General features: G+C 45.6%; 2 protein-coding genes across 3 annotated transcripts in view; one reads left to right on the top strand and one right to left on the bottom strand.

Moving 5' to 3' along the window:
• The first annotated feature begins 102 nt into the window (after positions 1-102).
• Positions 103-5642, top strand: LOC116397730 (collagen alpha-1(X) chain-like). Of its 2 annotated transcripts, none has more exons than XM_031873445.1 (15): positions 103-449; positions 1325-1398; positions 2120-2232; positions 2492-2533; positions 2685-2711; positions 2799-2870; positions 3193-3258; positions 3674-3700; positions 3817-3861; positions 3948-3983; positions 4079-4159; positions 4346-4442; positions 4668-4777; positions 5014-5133; positions 5347-5642. In XM_031873445.1, the coding sequence occupies exons 2-15, from the start codon at positions 1332-1334 to the stop codon at positions 5362-5364; spliced, it is 921 nt and encodes a 306-aa protein (XP_031729305.1). In that variant the 5' UTR covers positions 103-449; positions 1325-1331; the 3' UTR covers positions 5365-5642. The 2 variants fall into 2 exon arrangements, with proteins under 2 accessions (XP_031729305.1, XP_031729304.1); XM_031873444.1 differs by having other exon boundaries at positions 1321-1398.
• A 1139-nt stretch (positions 5643-6781) lies between these two features.
• The window catches only part of raph1a (Ras association (RalGDS/AF-6) and pleckstrin homology domains 1a), a 44960-nt gene continuing 37741 nt past the window's right edge, over positions 6782-14000 (bottom strand). Inside the window, exons 10-13 of the mRNA XM_031873453.1 lie at positions 13853-13951; positions 13654-13771; positions 13365-13495; positions 6782-11863 (exon numbers count right to left, since the gene is read on the bottom strand). Coding sequence (XP_031729313.1) covers positions 9518-11863; positions 13365-13495; positions 13654-13771; positions 13853-13951 — 2694 coding nt within the window. The 3' untranslated portion in view covers positions 6782-9517. The remainder of the gene's footprint in view (positions 11864-13364; positions 13496-13653; positions 13772-13852; positions 13952-14000) is intronic.

Raw genomic sequence — 14000 nt, 5'->3', positions numbered from 1 at the left:
GCACATAATTGCATGTCTATGTGATGTCTTTTCTCCCGGTTGACCTCACTGTGAGGTCTCTGAATCAGAGCATCACTTGGTTTATAGAATTACATTACTGTGAGGAAGTTAGCTAAAAGCCTAGAATGTAAATGGAAAGCGATCGTAATGATAATATAATAGAATGTGACAGAAGGTGCCGCTGACTCCTCTTCCTCTTCATCCTCTCCTGATGATGAGCAGGCTTCTCTTTGGCTCGGCGTGTTGGTAATTATCTGATTATTTCTGCAGAGCGCTGCCAGAGGCTGCGTTGCATTTCCACAGTTTATTGAGATAAGTCGGGACTCGGCGTGCAAGCTTAGCAGATTGGGCTGCAGCTCTGCTGGACGATGACCAGGAAGAGAAGCGGCACCAACGGACATCTCCCACTGCAGGACGAGAGCTGCCACAGCGGAGGAGACGACACCGAGGTAAGATCACAACGCATGTGAACACTCGGTCATTTTAAACCTCTGATAGCTCAACTATGAGAAGCATCAGTGTGTGTGTCAGCGTTAGCAATCGTGATAAAATGTCAGGATGAATATCCTGAGGTGCACCGTCTTCTTTTGAGTGGGTCAGCAGTTTTCCAAGTATTGTATCTTTAAGAAGTCTGATCATTTGTATGTTGATGCTGATTTAGAAAATGTCTCAGCGGAAGTTAGTTAATTGTCTTGAGGTATCAACACTTATTGTAAATTCAAAGCGTGTAAGTTTGCATCTACCGGTACCTTATAGTAAACAGTAGAGTGATCTGTCTTTTTCTGCCTTATTGCTGTAATAAATAACTTCATGAAGTATGAACTATGTAAACAAGTTAGTGAGATTTTCTCCTCGTCAGCGCAGACCTTTACAGTATTTTACTTGATTGAAGAACAAGAGATTTAAAGCTTGAATATGCGACTTGTAATCTGTGTTTATTGCGAGAGAGCTGACACTGCACTCTGAGAGGAAAGAGTTAAAGGTTTCAGGGGCCTTATTTATCAAAGCAAGGTCTGAATCTGTCTGAGAGAACTCCCCATTACACAGAACAAGTGGTGACTTATCGAGCGTGCATGAATCCACCTGCTCTACATCCACCTGCTTCTCCTCTACCAGTAGGGTTGTTTGTTTGTTTGTATTGTCAGAAGTGGTGATAAATGAATCTATTGAATCTGATTCAACGTGTTGAAGTGATGGTTTGTCAACGAGGCCTCAGATCAGATCTTTTGAGAAAAGCAAACCTAAATTAACACATTAAGTTTCCATTTTTTCATCGTTATGTAAAGTTTAGTGTAGATTTTTAACATTCTGTCGTTGCAGGAAGTGAGGAGATGCTGACTCAGCTGGTTTTGGGGTGGACTGCCTTGCTCAGCGGCCTGCAGCCGGCTGTTGCCTTAAGTGAGTACAAACATGAGCCAGAGGCAACCAGACCTTATGATCAATCCATGGATGGATTACCTGGCACAGGCCCAGGGGCCCAAAGTGTCAGGGCCCCCCCCATGCCTTCACCTACTAAATGCCACTCAAAGAGACATGTACCAAACAGGAAGAGACATAAAATGACTACAAAGAGACACAAATGGACTACAAAGAGCTCATAAAAAATACTACAAAAGAGATGCAGAACAGCTGCAAAGAGACTCACGACGACCATAAAAAGGGTCAAAACAACCACAAACGGACTCAAAGCAGCGACAAAGAGATGCAGAAAGACTAGAAAGAGAGGCAAAACACCCACAGACAAGACGTGACTACAAAAAGACACAAAATGTCCACAAGAGACACTAAGCAACAAAAAGAAGCTAAACTTCTATAAACTATAAAGTCTGTGTGTTTTGTTCCTATCTAGGAGAGGTGGTGGGGCCTTCTGCATGTCTTGCATGTCTCTTTATCCTCCCATGGATCAAACCAGTTGCCACTTGACAAATTGGAAAATACTCACACGGGACACAAACTGTATGTCGTCATTGTGGAGCAGATTGACAGCAACTAACATGACTTCAGTTAACAGGAACATTGAGTGTTCACTTCAGACGTACAGAACATTACGTCTGTCTGTCTGTCTGTCTGTCTGTCTGTCTGTCTGTCTGTCTGTCTGTCTCTCTCTCTCTCTGTGCAGGATTTCTGTCGAGCAGAGACAGCAGGTGGTCTGCTCTGAAATGTGAAGTCTTCTTCCCTCCTCCACCTCCGCCGCCTGTGTTTCCTACAGTCAGACGGAAAGCAGAGCTGATGGTGATGACACACACACACACACACACACACACACACACACACACACACACACATACATTACTGTATCAAGAGTGCATTCAAGTTGAGCTCAGTTAAAGCCCCTGCATGTAGACTCAATCAGTGTTTTTCTTTATAATAGGAAGGACCAGTGCTGCACTCTTCAGATCCTCCACATGGGGGCTTCAAATGTTAAGTGTATTCACAAACATATTCTGAATGCGTGACACTAAATCATGCTGATTTGCATTGAACTCCTCAGGTTGACGTGACGGAACACATCACAGGAGCCAAAGGGGAAAAGGTATGTCACACCTCGGTTATGAATTATCCTTCTTTATAACCACAAACCAAGAAATGTGTTATTAAATAAACTGTGTGTGATGTAAAGTAGTAGGCTACTCTTTTTATTATTAGCACTATGCAGCAAACATTAATAGTGTTTGTGTTTAAAGGGCTGCAGAGGACCCAGAGGACCCAAGGTACAGTGTAACACACACACACACACACACATGTGTGTAAGCATTCAGATCCTCACGCTGTTTCAAACTGCTGTGTGTGTGTTTTAGGGGCCACCTGGTGTGACGGGTCCAGAGGCAGAACCTGGAGCACAAGGACCCATGGGACAGCCTGGTCAAAAGGTCACAGAAAGACTACTCGTGTGTTATCAAACCACCAGCTATCATACGCTGACATACAGAGCTCTCACGTCTAAAAAAGACAACAGATGGGATGTAAACTTCTCTGCGGGAAGGAAAACTGAAACTGAACTTGAGAAACTGAACGAGTCAACCAATCGGCAGTCCCTTTTTCTAGTGTTGTGTGTTAGTGTTGAAGGTTCACCAAAGGAGTTATTGATTGGGTTTTAAAGTGTGTAGCAAAGCAATGTGTAAATATATTAATTGACATAACGGTATGATTGGACCGTGACTCTTTATATGCTGTGTTTTGATGTTTCCACAGGGGGAGAACGGGGGCCGAGGCTGGAGGGGCCTTTATGGAGACATAGGAACCCCCGGGATGATAAAGGTACATCGTAGCTTCATGCTGCGTTCATTCAGCTCCTGTCGACTCATAGATGATGAGAACAGTCATGTCTCCACATCAAATACTAGCTGGTTTAATGCATATCACATGACCTTATGTAGACTACATGTACATGAAGCCAGGCAGCAACAACCACTGCTACAACAGGCTGCGTGTATCATGCAGCATTCTCCTCCTCTTAAGCTATCTGCGCTATCTCTATTTTGTGATCAAGTGTGTTTTATTCGGATCATGTTGCAGTCTTGTTTAAGTCATTCTATTGTTCATACTGTGGGCTTATTGTTCTCTGATGTCTGGAGCACTGACCACATTTCCCTGCGTGGGATAATAAAGTTGATCTGAATCTGAAGTTAGTGGAAGACGATAGAACTAATAACACTTGTGTGTGTGTTCACAGGGCAGTAAGGGACGTAAGGGATTCAGGGTGAGTCACCGTTACGCTGCTCGTCTTCTCTTTTGGCTTTATACACTTGGAACACCGCTGGCTTTCCTAAAGAGCAACACTCATGTGATCGCCGCTTATTTCCATCCCTCCATCAGGGGGATACAGGTGTGAGAGGAAACAGAGGACCCGGTGGAGAGCAGGTGAGGGGGAAACATGCTGGAAAGGTGACATGATTGATAGGAATGATGGAAGCGGTTTGTACCAGTGGGTCCGTGTGTCTCTTCAGGGCGAGCGTGGCGTCGCGGCAGCGCCAGGAGAGAAGGTAGAAGACCGGCTGACATGACTTAAGTGCAAAGAATAAAAGTGAGTCGAGAGTAAAGCTGCGGTGACGTGCTATTCTGTGCTGTGCCGTTCCAGGGCGATCCAGGCCAGTGGGGAGATGCAGGGCAGAGGGGTGAGCAAGGACCCAGAGGAGAGCCTGGAGGCAGAGGAACCCTGGTAGCTATAAAGAGTGGACACATATACAAATAACTATATATGTATATACAGTACATATATATATATATATATATATATATATACATACATACATGTACAACTGCCTCTGGCAGGAAACTCACAATCTAATCACATGTATTTCAGTCAGTCAGTCATTCATTGAATAAGATAAATCACTGTGCACAGGGGTCGAAGGGTTATCGTGGACCTGCAGGAAGGCTGGGTCACCCCGGTCCCGCGGGGCTGTCCGGTCTGACTGGAGAGCCCGGTCTAGCTGGACAAGGTGTGTGTGACAGCAGGAAGGTTTATGCAGTAGTGTACGGGAAGTTGACCTTTGCACCCTGATATTGATTACTAACCAGCAGTTCTGGTTTGCTTTTAAAAGAATGAAAAAGATGAAATTAGAATCAATTAGTGAGCGGGAACATGACTTCTATTAAAAGGAGAAACTCAGAGCAACAGGATGTTGAATGTGGCATGAACATGTTAATGATCACTTGTGTTGTAGTGTACGTCCTACCAGGCCTGCTGGGAGACACAGGAAACAGAGGTCCCTCAGCCAAATGCAACTGTTCACAGGTTCAAACCCCAGAGCGGCTGTGGGACAGAGTCCAGACGGTCAGTGTCTCTCTCACACACGCACACACACACACACACTTTGTATCTTGTGCGAACAAATTAATAAATTATAGCTTTGACATCAATAATTTGTCCTCTTTATGGCCTCTCCCCAGCTCCATAGTTAGTGACTTATTACTCCGTGCTCCACAATGCTGACTGGCTCCTTCCGAATGAAATAAATAAATGCTCGTATGTTCCCTGTGTGTAACAGGCTTGTATCTGTCTGTCTCCAGATCTTCATCGCAGACGGAGAGGGACAGATGAGGAGGCTGCGGGGGGACAATGTGATGGTGCTTCGGACCGACAGAAAAGCTCTGTACATCTACTCTGAATCTCAGTGGATCAACGTGTTGGTAACTGCTGCTGGAGACGCATCAAACACACCAGCAACAAGTAGTAATGTAATATAAAGAAGTGGGAACCACCCCATGAACTGGTTTGAGTAGTTAACCAATCACAGTAATGTACAAGTGAAGGTGTAGTTGCCACAATGACAGATGCAATGACTTCATTCTCTCATTAACTATTCCTCTTTCTGTTTCTATGCTGCTTCCTGTTGGGACCAGGAGGACCCCAGACACTAACCCCACTGCATTCAACACAGGCTGAAGTGCCCTCGAGCAACAACCAGCTCAGGCTGTGGTTGTACTGGGAAGCCTCCAGATGTGGATGTTAGTGAGAGCGATCAGGGTCCTGACAATCCACTCATGTTAAATAAAGGATGTTCTTTCCTCTGTACAGCTCCTCTAAGATGTATTATTATTTATTGCAATTATATATTTCAGTGAGTCTTAACTTCAGCATTTCCTCTCATGAGATTTACACACGCATGTGAATTGTTCCAGCCTGTTACCATTAAACACTCCCGATCCATAGTGTTCCTCTTTGTTTGAACTGTTTAATTGTAAAGTTTTCCTCTTGTGAATAGTTTTATTTAATTATTCTAGAATGCATTTTTGATTTAACGTATCTCTCTGTATATGCTGCTGCTGAAGTAATCAAGCTCCTACAGAAAGATGAATACAAATCTGATTACCAGTTACATTGATATCTGAAGCTGTAGGTTTTCTCCGATTTAGTCTCCATGTTTCATAAAAAGATCATAGTATAGTATGACATAAAAAGTATTGTATGACATGAGAAAGTCATAAAGATAATCATAGAATGTCATAAAAGTCATAGTATAAATAACTTTTTATGACATATACCATGACTTTTAAAATATATCTCTCTGACATAATATACAAGGAGTTTTTTATGACATAGTATACTACGATGTTTTTGACGACATACTATATTATGACATTATTAATTACCCTTTTGTAGCATATTATGCGAAGCCTTGTTTGTAACTACAATTTCCAAAACAAAGACTGTAATGTAATTAAAACAAAATCAAATACAGAATTTAAAAGGTGCGAGACCCGAGATAGCAGCATTTCTCAACGGTTCTCAACATGGAGACGGCTGAGCCGTTGGTTTATAGCTAACAGCGCTAACAGCGCTAACAGCGCTAACAAACAGCGCAACGTACGTCAGAAGTGCTAGCAGAGCTAACAGAGGTTAGCTGAGGGGGAACCGGATTGCTATGTTACAACACACACAGAGGGAGAGCGACATTACTCCACTATATCTTTATATTGCAAATAGCTGTTTGCTGCTATATTAATGTTTCAGAAAGTTAAATGCAGCTCCTTTAAAAAACATCCATCTTTGTTGTTGGCAGTTTTTCAGGCAATAACTGTTTGAAAGCCGAGTATACCACAGACTCAACTTCCCTTGTTGAAAACACGATTTAGCAAATTGAAATGGAAGGCTAATACTTTCATGTTCACCAAGAGGGGAGCATGTTGACTAGTGTGACTGTTTTGGTTTAATATTGTGTAGAGGAGGCTGTCATATCATTAGATATCAAAGTCAGTTTAAAGACCGACTGAAAATCCCATCAATCCCTGGTAACAATCACACGAGACCTGTGGAAGAAAACTCTGTAATCTTGTCTTTGGTTTGACTCATTTCTCCTTTATTTTAAATGCAACAGCAGGTTTGACACCCCAGCAGCCGTGTGCTCTGCCGGGTGTCCTTGAGCAAGATGTTTCACGACATTGATCAGTTTTAAACTGCATGTTGTTCTCGAGTGTCACTGAAATACACCATGATGTAGACTTAGTGATTATTTTCCTGCAGGGCAGTGGGCACAGGAAGTACTTCCCTCGGGTGAATTCCCCCCCCCCCCGAACAATATCACAAAACAGATTTGATCATAAAACTAATTGAAACAAATTTTGTAACTATGACAATTGTACATTCAAATTAAAATCAGAGTACTTCAAAAAACAGAAACGATTGCACGTTAAAAATCACAGCTGGAGTTGGCGTCTGTGCTGTTGCACCGGTGGACATGCGGATCATTTGAATCTACTGCAACGGAGATAAAATACAGGAAACCAGACCGACGTTCAGCTGCACATCAAAAAACCTATGACCAGTAAATGTATTGTTAAAAAAAGCCTTTATCAGCTGATCTGGACACAGTTTGTTTCATGTTTCTGTAACTGTAAAAGTGTGGAAGGATGCCCGCAGACTAGCTAACTATTGAACCGACTGGGTATCTAATCTGATGTATGGAACATACTATTGGGACTATTCGCTGACTAACAGACATTCAAACATGTTGCTAAAGACAACAATCAGACCTGTCTGACATTACGTACTGACTAACTAGATAACTCATCCCCAAAGCGACTCAGAGGTGTATCCATTAGGCCTCTTCCTCTAAGTGCCGCTGCTGCTGCTGCTTTAGAGTGCTTACAACACCTCCTGGTGCACTCTTCCTTTCTCTTTGTGTGGAAACCCTTTAAGCACTTAAGGTAATGTCAGTAGGGTCAGAGAATAGCTTGTGCCTATATTTAGAATCCTAATTCTGTCCAAACAATAGTCCAAAACCCAACAGATTTCAGGTCACCATCATAAGAAAACCAATACATGTTTGAGATACTGCTTTAAACACAACTTCAATTATTATAAAACTTGTTGCAGATGAATTTCCCGTCTATTGACTTACAGTTAATCAAGTTATGATTTCAAATATCTGGCTGAAATTAGGCAAAATTCAAAGAAGCTCTGTGTTTGTCCCTCATTAGAATACCTAACGCAGTAGATGAGGCTGCAGTTTAAAGTGACAACAACAAACAATGTTGTTGTTTACAACAGCAGGAGCAGAAGCAACACACAGAAATGACCCCGACTCAGAAATAACGAATCATATCTGGATGTTGGAGCAGTTACAGGATTCTCCTGTCAAATTCTGTTCAGCTGCAACTGAGGCCTCCCGGCATGAGCACATTGTTTGATGCTACCACTGGGTGGCGCTAGTTTGACTACCACCGGTGTTAGTTGCTGCTTGTTGTCCCACACCAGCTCCTCCAGGGCTTCGTTTAGTTTTTTCAGGCACTTGTTCCCTGGGCTTAAGTAAACACAAATCGTTTAATAACTACGAGCAAAAGTGACCAGTTGTTAAAGATGACAAACATGACTTATTTACCCAGCAAATCCTTGATCTCCTTCTGTCACAGTGTTCATTGTAGCCGGGTACCAAAGAATTACCTCACTGCTAAGTTGAATAAACTGAATATAGAGTTTATTCCAAGTCTGCCATCAACATGTTTCCAAATAGTTTTGATGTTGCTCAGGCTGAGCTCAGATTTAAAGGGCGTCTTTGGGACAGCACTGATACTATTAACAAGTTTAAATCTGGATGATCTGTTATTTGGACAGCTGAGGTCGGGGAGGTCAAGGTAGATCTAAATGTGCACGCTACGTCCCGATTGCCTCCAAGACATCGGACCTTACAGAGAGAAGGGGACGCGTGAGAACAAAAAACGCCTGTAATCTGAGCACAGCCTTACCTGCAGGTTATCTATCTGATTTACAACGTATGTATTCTATCAGTGTGCAGTTATGAGTTAAGTCTTATATCCTGTGGGCTCACCAACCAACCAGCCACGATGCTCCAAATACAAAGACATAAAATCAGAGGAAATGATCCAAATATGAACGAGTTCGGTAACTCAGATACAGACCCATGTCCAGTCAAACTCTCTTTTGACACTTCTTAAAAACTTAAAATAATTATAATAATAATAATAATATCTTTCCAGTATTAAATAATCTTATATAAAAACACACACAAAAAGTTTGAAATAAATGGCAATGCCCCCCCCCCCAGTTCACAACATACATTTCTATACACGTCGCCCCACTTCAACACCTCTCCTTCCTTCCGTTGGTCCCTCCTTCCCTTCATCGGTAACGTTACTTCCTCCATGCAGTACCAGGTATTGTGCAGCACATCGTCTCTGTTGTCATTCAAGTCTTGTCTTTTGTATATTTCAATGCAAAGCTGCACAGACATTGTGAAAAAAGCTTGATAGGTGATTTTTCTGGCTTGCTTGTATACAGATATATATATATACATATATATATATATTTTTTTTTTACTCATGTCATTGGGTTAAACATGTATTGGTAATGATAGTAATAATGAGGATAATAGGAACAATCATAATCTTAGATTAAGAGTAGGAAAGACGGCTTGCTACTTGCTCGGAAACCAAGGGTGGATGGTTTAGGATGAGGAGAGACGGACAAGTCAAGACAGACATTGATTATTTCTTCTCTGCATGAGACCTAAATAGTCAGTTCAGTTCTTTAGGCTCCACCCAGCGTTCTCGCTCCCTACCAGTCACCGGTCAGTTTGGTGCTTTGGTCCCGTTTTGGAGGAGCGGGAGGAGGGCCTCGCCGCAGCGTTGCATAGCCTGAGATGTTGGCATGTTTGGTGGAGTGGGAGTGCGTGTGGTGGCGAGACAAAGTTTGGGAGTGTCCTCGGACGCCCTGCTGCTGCAGGAGCTCGGGGGGAGGAGGCGGTAGCAGCGCCATGTCGTCCATGGTGCCCACAGGCTCCATCTTAGAGGAGGGGATGAGGTGGGAAGACGTGAGCGAGCCATGGCGGGACACCGACTTCCTCTTCAGGGTGCGGTTGAGGTCTTCCAGGAAGTGGGGCTTCAGTGTCAGGGAGCTCGGCCCCGGGGATTTCGGGGAGGTGGGGGGGATGGGAGAGGAGGAAGAGGAATAAGAGGACAGGGAGGGAGGCGGGGTCTGAGACAGAGGAGGCGGAGAGAGGGGCATCGACGTCGTGTTGTCATACTGGGTCGTGTTGCTAATCCGCCGGTTCAGTGTCGGAGGAAGGACGGCCCCCTTTTTCAATGACCCTTGTTTCCATGACGACGACGACAAGGAGGAAGGTGCCGACTGTTGAGGCGGATGCATCTGAGGCTGGGGGTTCACCACGGCCACCTTTGGCGGGTGATGGAACTCTGACGGGTGGGGAGGAGGAGGGAAAAGCTCAAAGTCACTGGGGGGAGGCGGGAAGTAGTCGGGGGATGAGTCGAGGTGAGGAGGCTGGGCGGGGGGAGGTGGGGGAGGAGGGGATGGGAACTCAGAGGGCGGATGGTGCTGGCATGTTTGCAGCCCCTGGAGGGCCAACGGCAGGTTCGCCAAGTTCAGCTTCCCCGGCTTCGGAAGCGGAGCAGGAAGTGCAGAGGAATCTTTCGAAGGAGACCCAGTCGCCGACGAGGAGCTGGACGAGGTACCCGTTTGAGGAGTTTGGCCAAATTTGCTGACCAGGCTCTCCACCTTGTTTGGCCTCTCATCCTGGGTCTCGCCCGCTGAGCTACACCGGATGGAGGAGGCTCTCTGCGGGGCCAGCGGAGGCCCACGCTTGTTGGATCCCGTGGACGAGGTGGAAGGCGACTTTTTTATGGGGGAGCCCGTCTTGGAGGAGGATGAAGACGGGGGTGGAGGGAACTCTCCAATCGAGCTGTCAGAAGGAGGTGGGGGGAACTCTGGGGACTGCGGAGCCACAACGCCTCCTGGCTGCCACTTTGGTTTGGCCTTGACTGCCGGGGGAGACTGAGGAGCGGTGAACTTCGATCCTTCCATGGAATTGGAGGCGGGCAGAGAGGAAGGGGCAGAGTTTCCTGGGAACTGATTGACAATCTGTTTGACCAAAGAGGAGGTAGCGGCCGCGATGGAGACGGAGGAAAAGGAGGAGGAGGGGGAGATGGTTAGGTTTTTGGAGGAGAGGCTGTGCTGCTTCGGCAGAGTGGGAGGTGGCTGATTTGGGGAATGTCCTGTTGAGAAACTCTGCTGCTTTTTAACTGGCCCATGACCGCCAAAGGACTGAGTTGGTGACACAGGTGACAGGGCGATTGGAAGGGAAGAAGGACCCGAGGGTTTGCGGGCGGTTTGAGGGGGAAAACCACCAGTGAAGGTTTTGGGAGGGGCAGGAGGGGGCGCGTTGGGGGACAGAGGCCGGAGAACTTGCAGGGTGGCTGGAGGAGAAAGCTCGGCTGGAGGTGGAAGAGGAGAATTATCCTCAATCATCTCTTGGCTGAAGTCATACACCATGTGAGGAAACTTCTGTGACAGGAACTCCTGGAGGCCACTGTTGGAGAAGTTATTGCAGAGGTCGGAGATGGGCTCTGGTGGGGGAGGCAGAGGTAACCCGTTGGCCTCCGGGCTCTCCGGTGGAGGAGGCGGGAGGTAGGAGGGCTCCTGCACATCCTCCTCCAGCGGGGGCGGCGGTGGGAGCCCAGAGGGGCTTATTGCACCGAATTTCAGCGCGGCCATGGCGGAGCCAGCAGCCGGCGTCACAGGCGGCGGAGGAGGAGGGGGAGACGGTGGCAGCGGAGGGGAGGTGCTGTAAGGAGCTGGGAGGGTGTTGTAATTGGATTTGGTAGACTGGTTGGGAAGGGCAGGTAATGGGGCGGCTCCGGCCGGCTGCGTCCAGGACTGGTTCTGGCTCTGCAGGCGAGCCAGCGTGCTGTACTTGATGTATGAGGGGGTCGTTGTAGTCTGATGGGCCACATTCACCATGGGCGGAGGTGGAGAGGGCGGTGACGGGGAGGAATCGTCAGATGGGACGAGGCCGTCGGTGTAGCTGGTCCGGGAGGGCGGGATCAGGGGCTGGGGGGAGAGTATCTGGACAGGGATAGGCCTACTGATAGGGTCGATCCTCATCATCTGCAGAGAGAAATGGAGAGGAGGAGACGTAGAGACAGGAGGTGAAGAGACACGAGAGAAGGGGGTGATGAGAGGGAGAAAGAGACACTAAATTAAATCAGGTTACAAAAAAAAAAACCTCTACCATTGTTATGTTGAAACCAAACAATCCCAGACAAGATGCAAGTAATCAAACAACAAACGAGTGCAGTCTGAGAACACACAGCTACTGAAACTCCAAGCACACTGCAGCCCTGAATGAGGTCACAACACCAAACTTAGCTGTCCTACAATAATCACTTTGACGATGGACGTTATATTTATCACAGCTTTGTACATTTTTCCAATCAAGTTGTGCAGAATGTGCCCTATGTTGGTCAAGCCCCCAGTGTGTAAAGCCCCTCACTCATAACACCAGGCTGTTCTTCTGTTATTAGCTTAAACTGACCTTCATGATGTTGCATTCCACTGAAGCGCATGTTGGGCAGATCTTTACACAGCTTCATTAAACAGAGTTTCATAGATTATCTGGTTCTAAACTGGGTTAAATAGCTGGTAAACTGGATCTAGACTGTTATAAAAGTTCTCTTAATTCTGTTAATCTGGTCACAAATGTGTCAAACACGTTATATGCTGAACAGCGTCATTATGTTGATGTTATTTGTTGGTTAGGACATTCCATCACACCACGAGGTTAGAACAAATCAACAGTTGAGCTGCAGCCATTTGAAAACAGGGATATACAATGCAGCAGTCAAGTTCACAACAAACTAGTATTGTTTCTGATTTAATGTACGCCATCAGTACTTGTACATATCCGCCATCAGTAAAGAGCAACTCCAAAGTGTTTAGCAGCTTGATAACCACTTGGTTTTTTTGGCCTCTTTAGATTGGTACAGTTTAACGCTGGTGAATACGAGTAAACGTAAATATAGTATTTACCACAGAAGGTTGAAAAAAAGTTATCTTTTGTCTTATTAACTCTGTGGATTAATATCTTCTGAAAATCTTTTATAGATTTTAAGTTCAGCTCAGATAAATTAAAAAGCGGCTCAACAAAAGAAAAGAAAATCAGAACACTTACAAGATCCAATAAGTCAAATATATCCTCAGTAAGACACCTTAAACAAATAAATAATAATAATACATTTAAATGTGTCTGTTATATTCTGCAGAGTGAGGCAGATCCCCTCTGTGTAGACTCAGGCAGACACGTCACAGGGACATTGAGTTTCATAGCAATAGCCGCCGCTACATCCACGAGTGCTCATTAAAGTAGTGAGATGCAAACCGCTTCACAAACATCTTCATGTTTCAAAGGCTGCAGCCAAACTGTCAACATGCCTGTTTACATCACTTCCTGTCTAACCTCCACTCCCTCCTCCTCCTGCACAAAGAGGAACTGGCATACGTCCCTTCGCCTTTGACCGCTGGCAGGGAAGCAGAGGGGGGAAACATGGGAAATGTAGTCCGAACGTAAACAGGACAATGACAGGAGCGCTGTTTGAGCGTGTGTTCGCACCTCTCCTTGCGTTCCTCTCCTCCAGGCGTCGGAGAAGATGGAGCTGACGGCGCTCTGGGAGCGGGTGTGGCCCGATGACGTCATCTCTGACACGCCGCTGTCCGATTGGCTGGAGTGGTTGGACTGGGACTCTGTGGTGTGGACACGCATGCAGAAGTTAGTTTGGTTTAATTTTGATGCCAATTCTATTTGATATATTTATGGATATTATAAATATTGAAAAAGGACTGTGGTTAATTGTTGCTGCTTTTGTATAACCTGTGGAAAAATCTCTTAAAAATAGACAGACCTGGAAGGCTGGAGCTGGATCCTGACTTGATGGAGGAAGAAGAGAGGGAGGACCAATCATAGGCCGCCTCCGTCCTCCTCATCGCCTCCTGGAAGTTGATGTACAGTTGCTTCCCGTACTGAGAGACAGACAGACGACAGGTGTTGGCAGATATGCAACTACATGAAAATATATATATACGGGCAGCAAAATGTTTTACCTTGGCGATTCGAATACTGTTGATCCACTGTTGGAGGGTTCTGACATCGTCACAGCAGAGGTACTTGATGTACTGAGACTTCTTCTGGATCTGAGGATGCTACACACACACACACACACACACACACACACACACACACACACACACA

The sequence above is a fragment of the Anarrhichthys ocellatus genome, unplaced genomic scaffold (assembly GCF_004355925.1).
Source record: "Anarrhichthys ocellatus isolate YVR2014 unplaced genomic scaffold, GSC_Weel_1.0 scaffold71, whole genome shotgun sequence".
Classification (NCBI taxonomy): domain Eukaryota; kingdom Metazoa; phylum Chordata; class Actinopteri; order Perciformes; family Anarhichadidae; genus Anarrhichthys; species Anarrhichthys ocellatus.
This window is presented reverse-complemented; position numbering and strand designations above follow the sequence as displayed.

Excerpts from the sequence above, each read along its gene's own strand:
- LOC116397730 (XM_031873445.1), top strand. The coding sequence starts at position 1,332 with ATGCTGACTCAGCTGGTTTTGGGGTGGACTGCCTTGCTCAGCGGCCTG. Across the intron at positions 2,233-2,491 it reads GACGGAAAGCAGAGCTGATG|GTTGACGTGACGGAACACAT; the intron begins GTGATGACACAC and ends TGAACTCCTCAG. Across the intron at positions 3,984-4,078 it reads CGGCAGCGCCAGGAGAGAAG|GGCGATCCAGGCCAGTGGGG; the intron begins GTAGAAGACCGG and ends GTGCCGTTCCAG.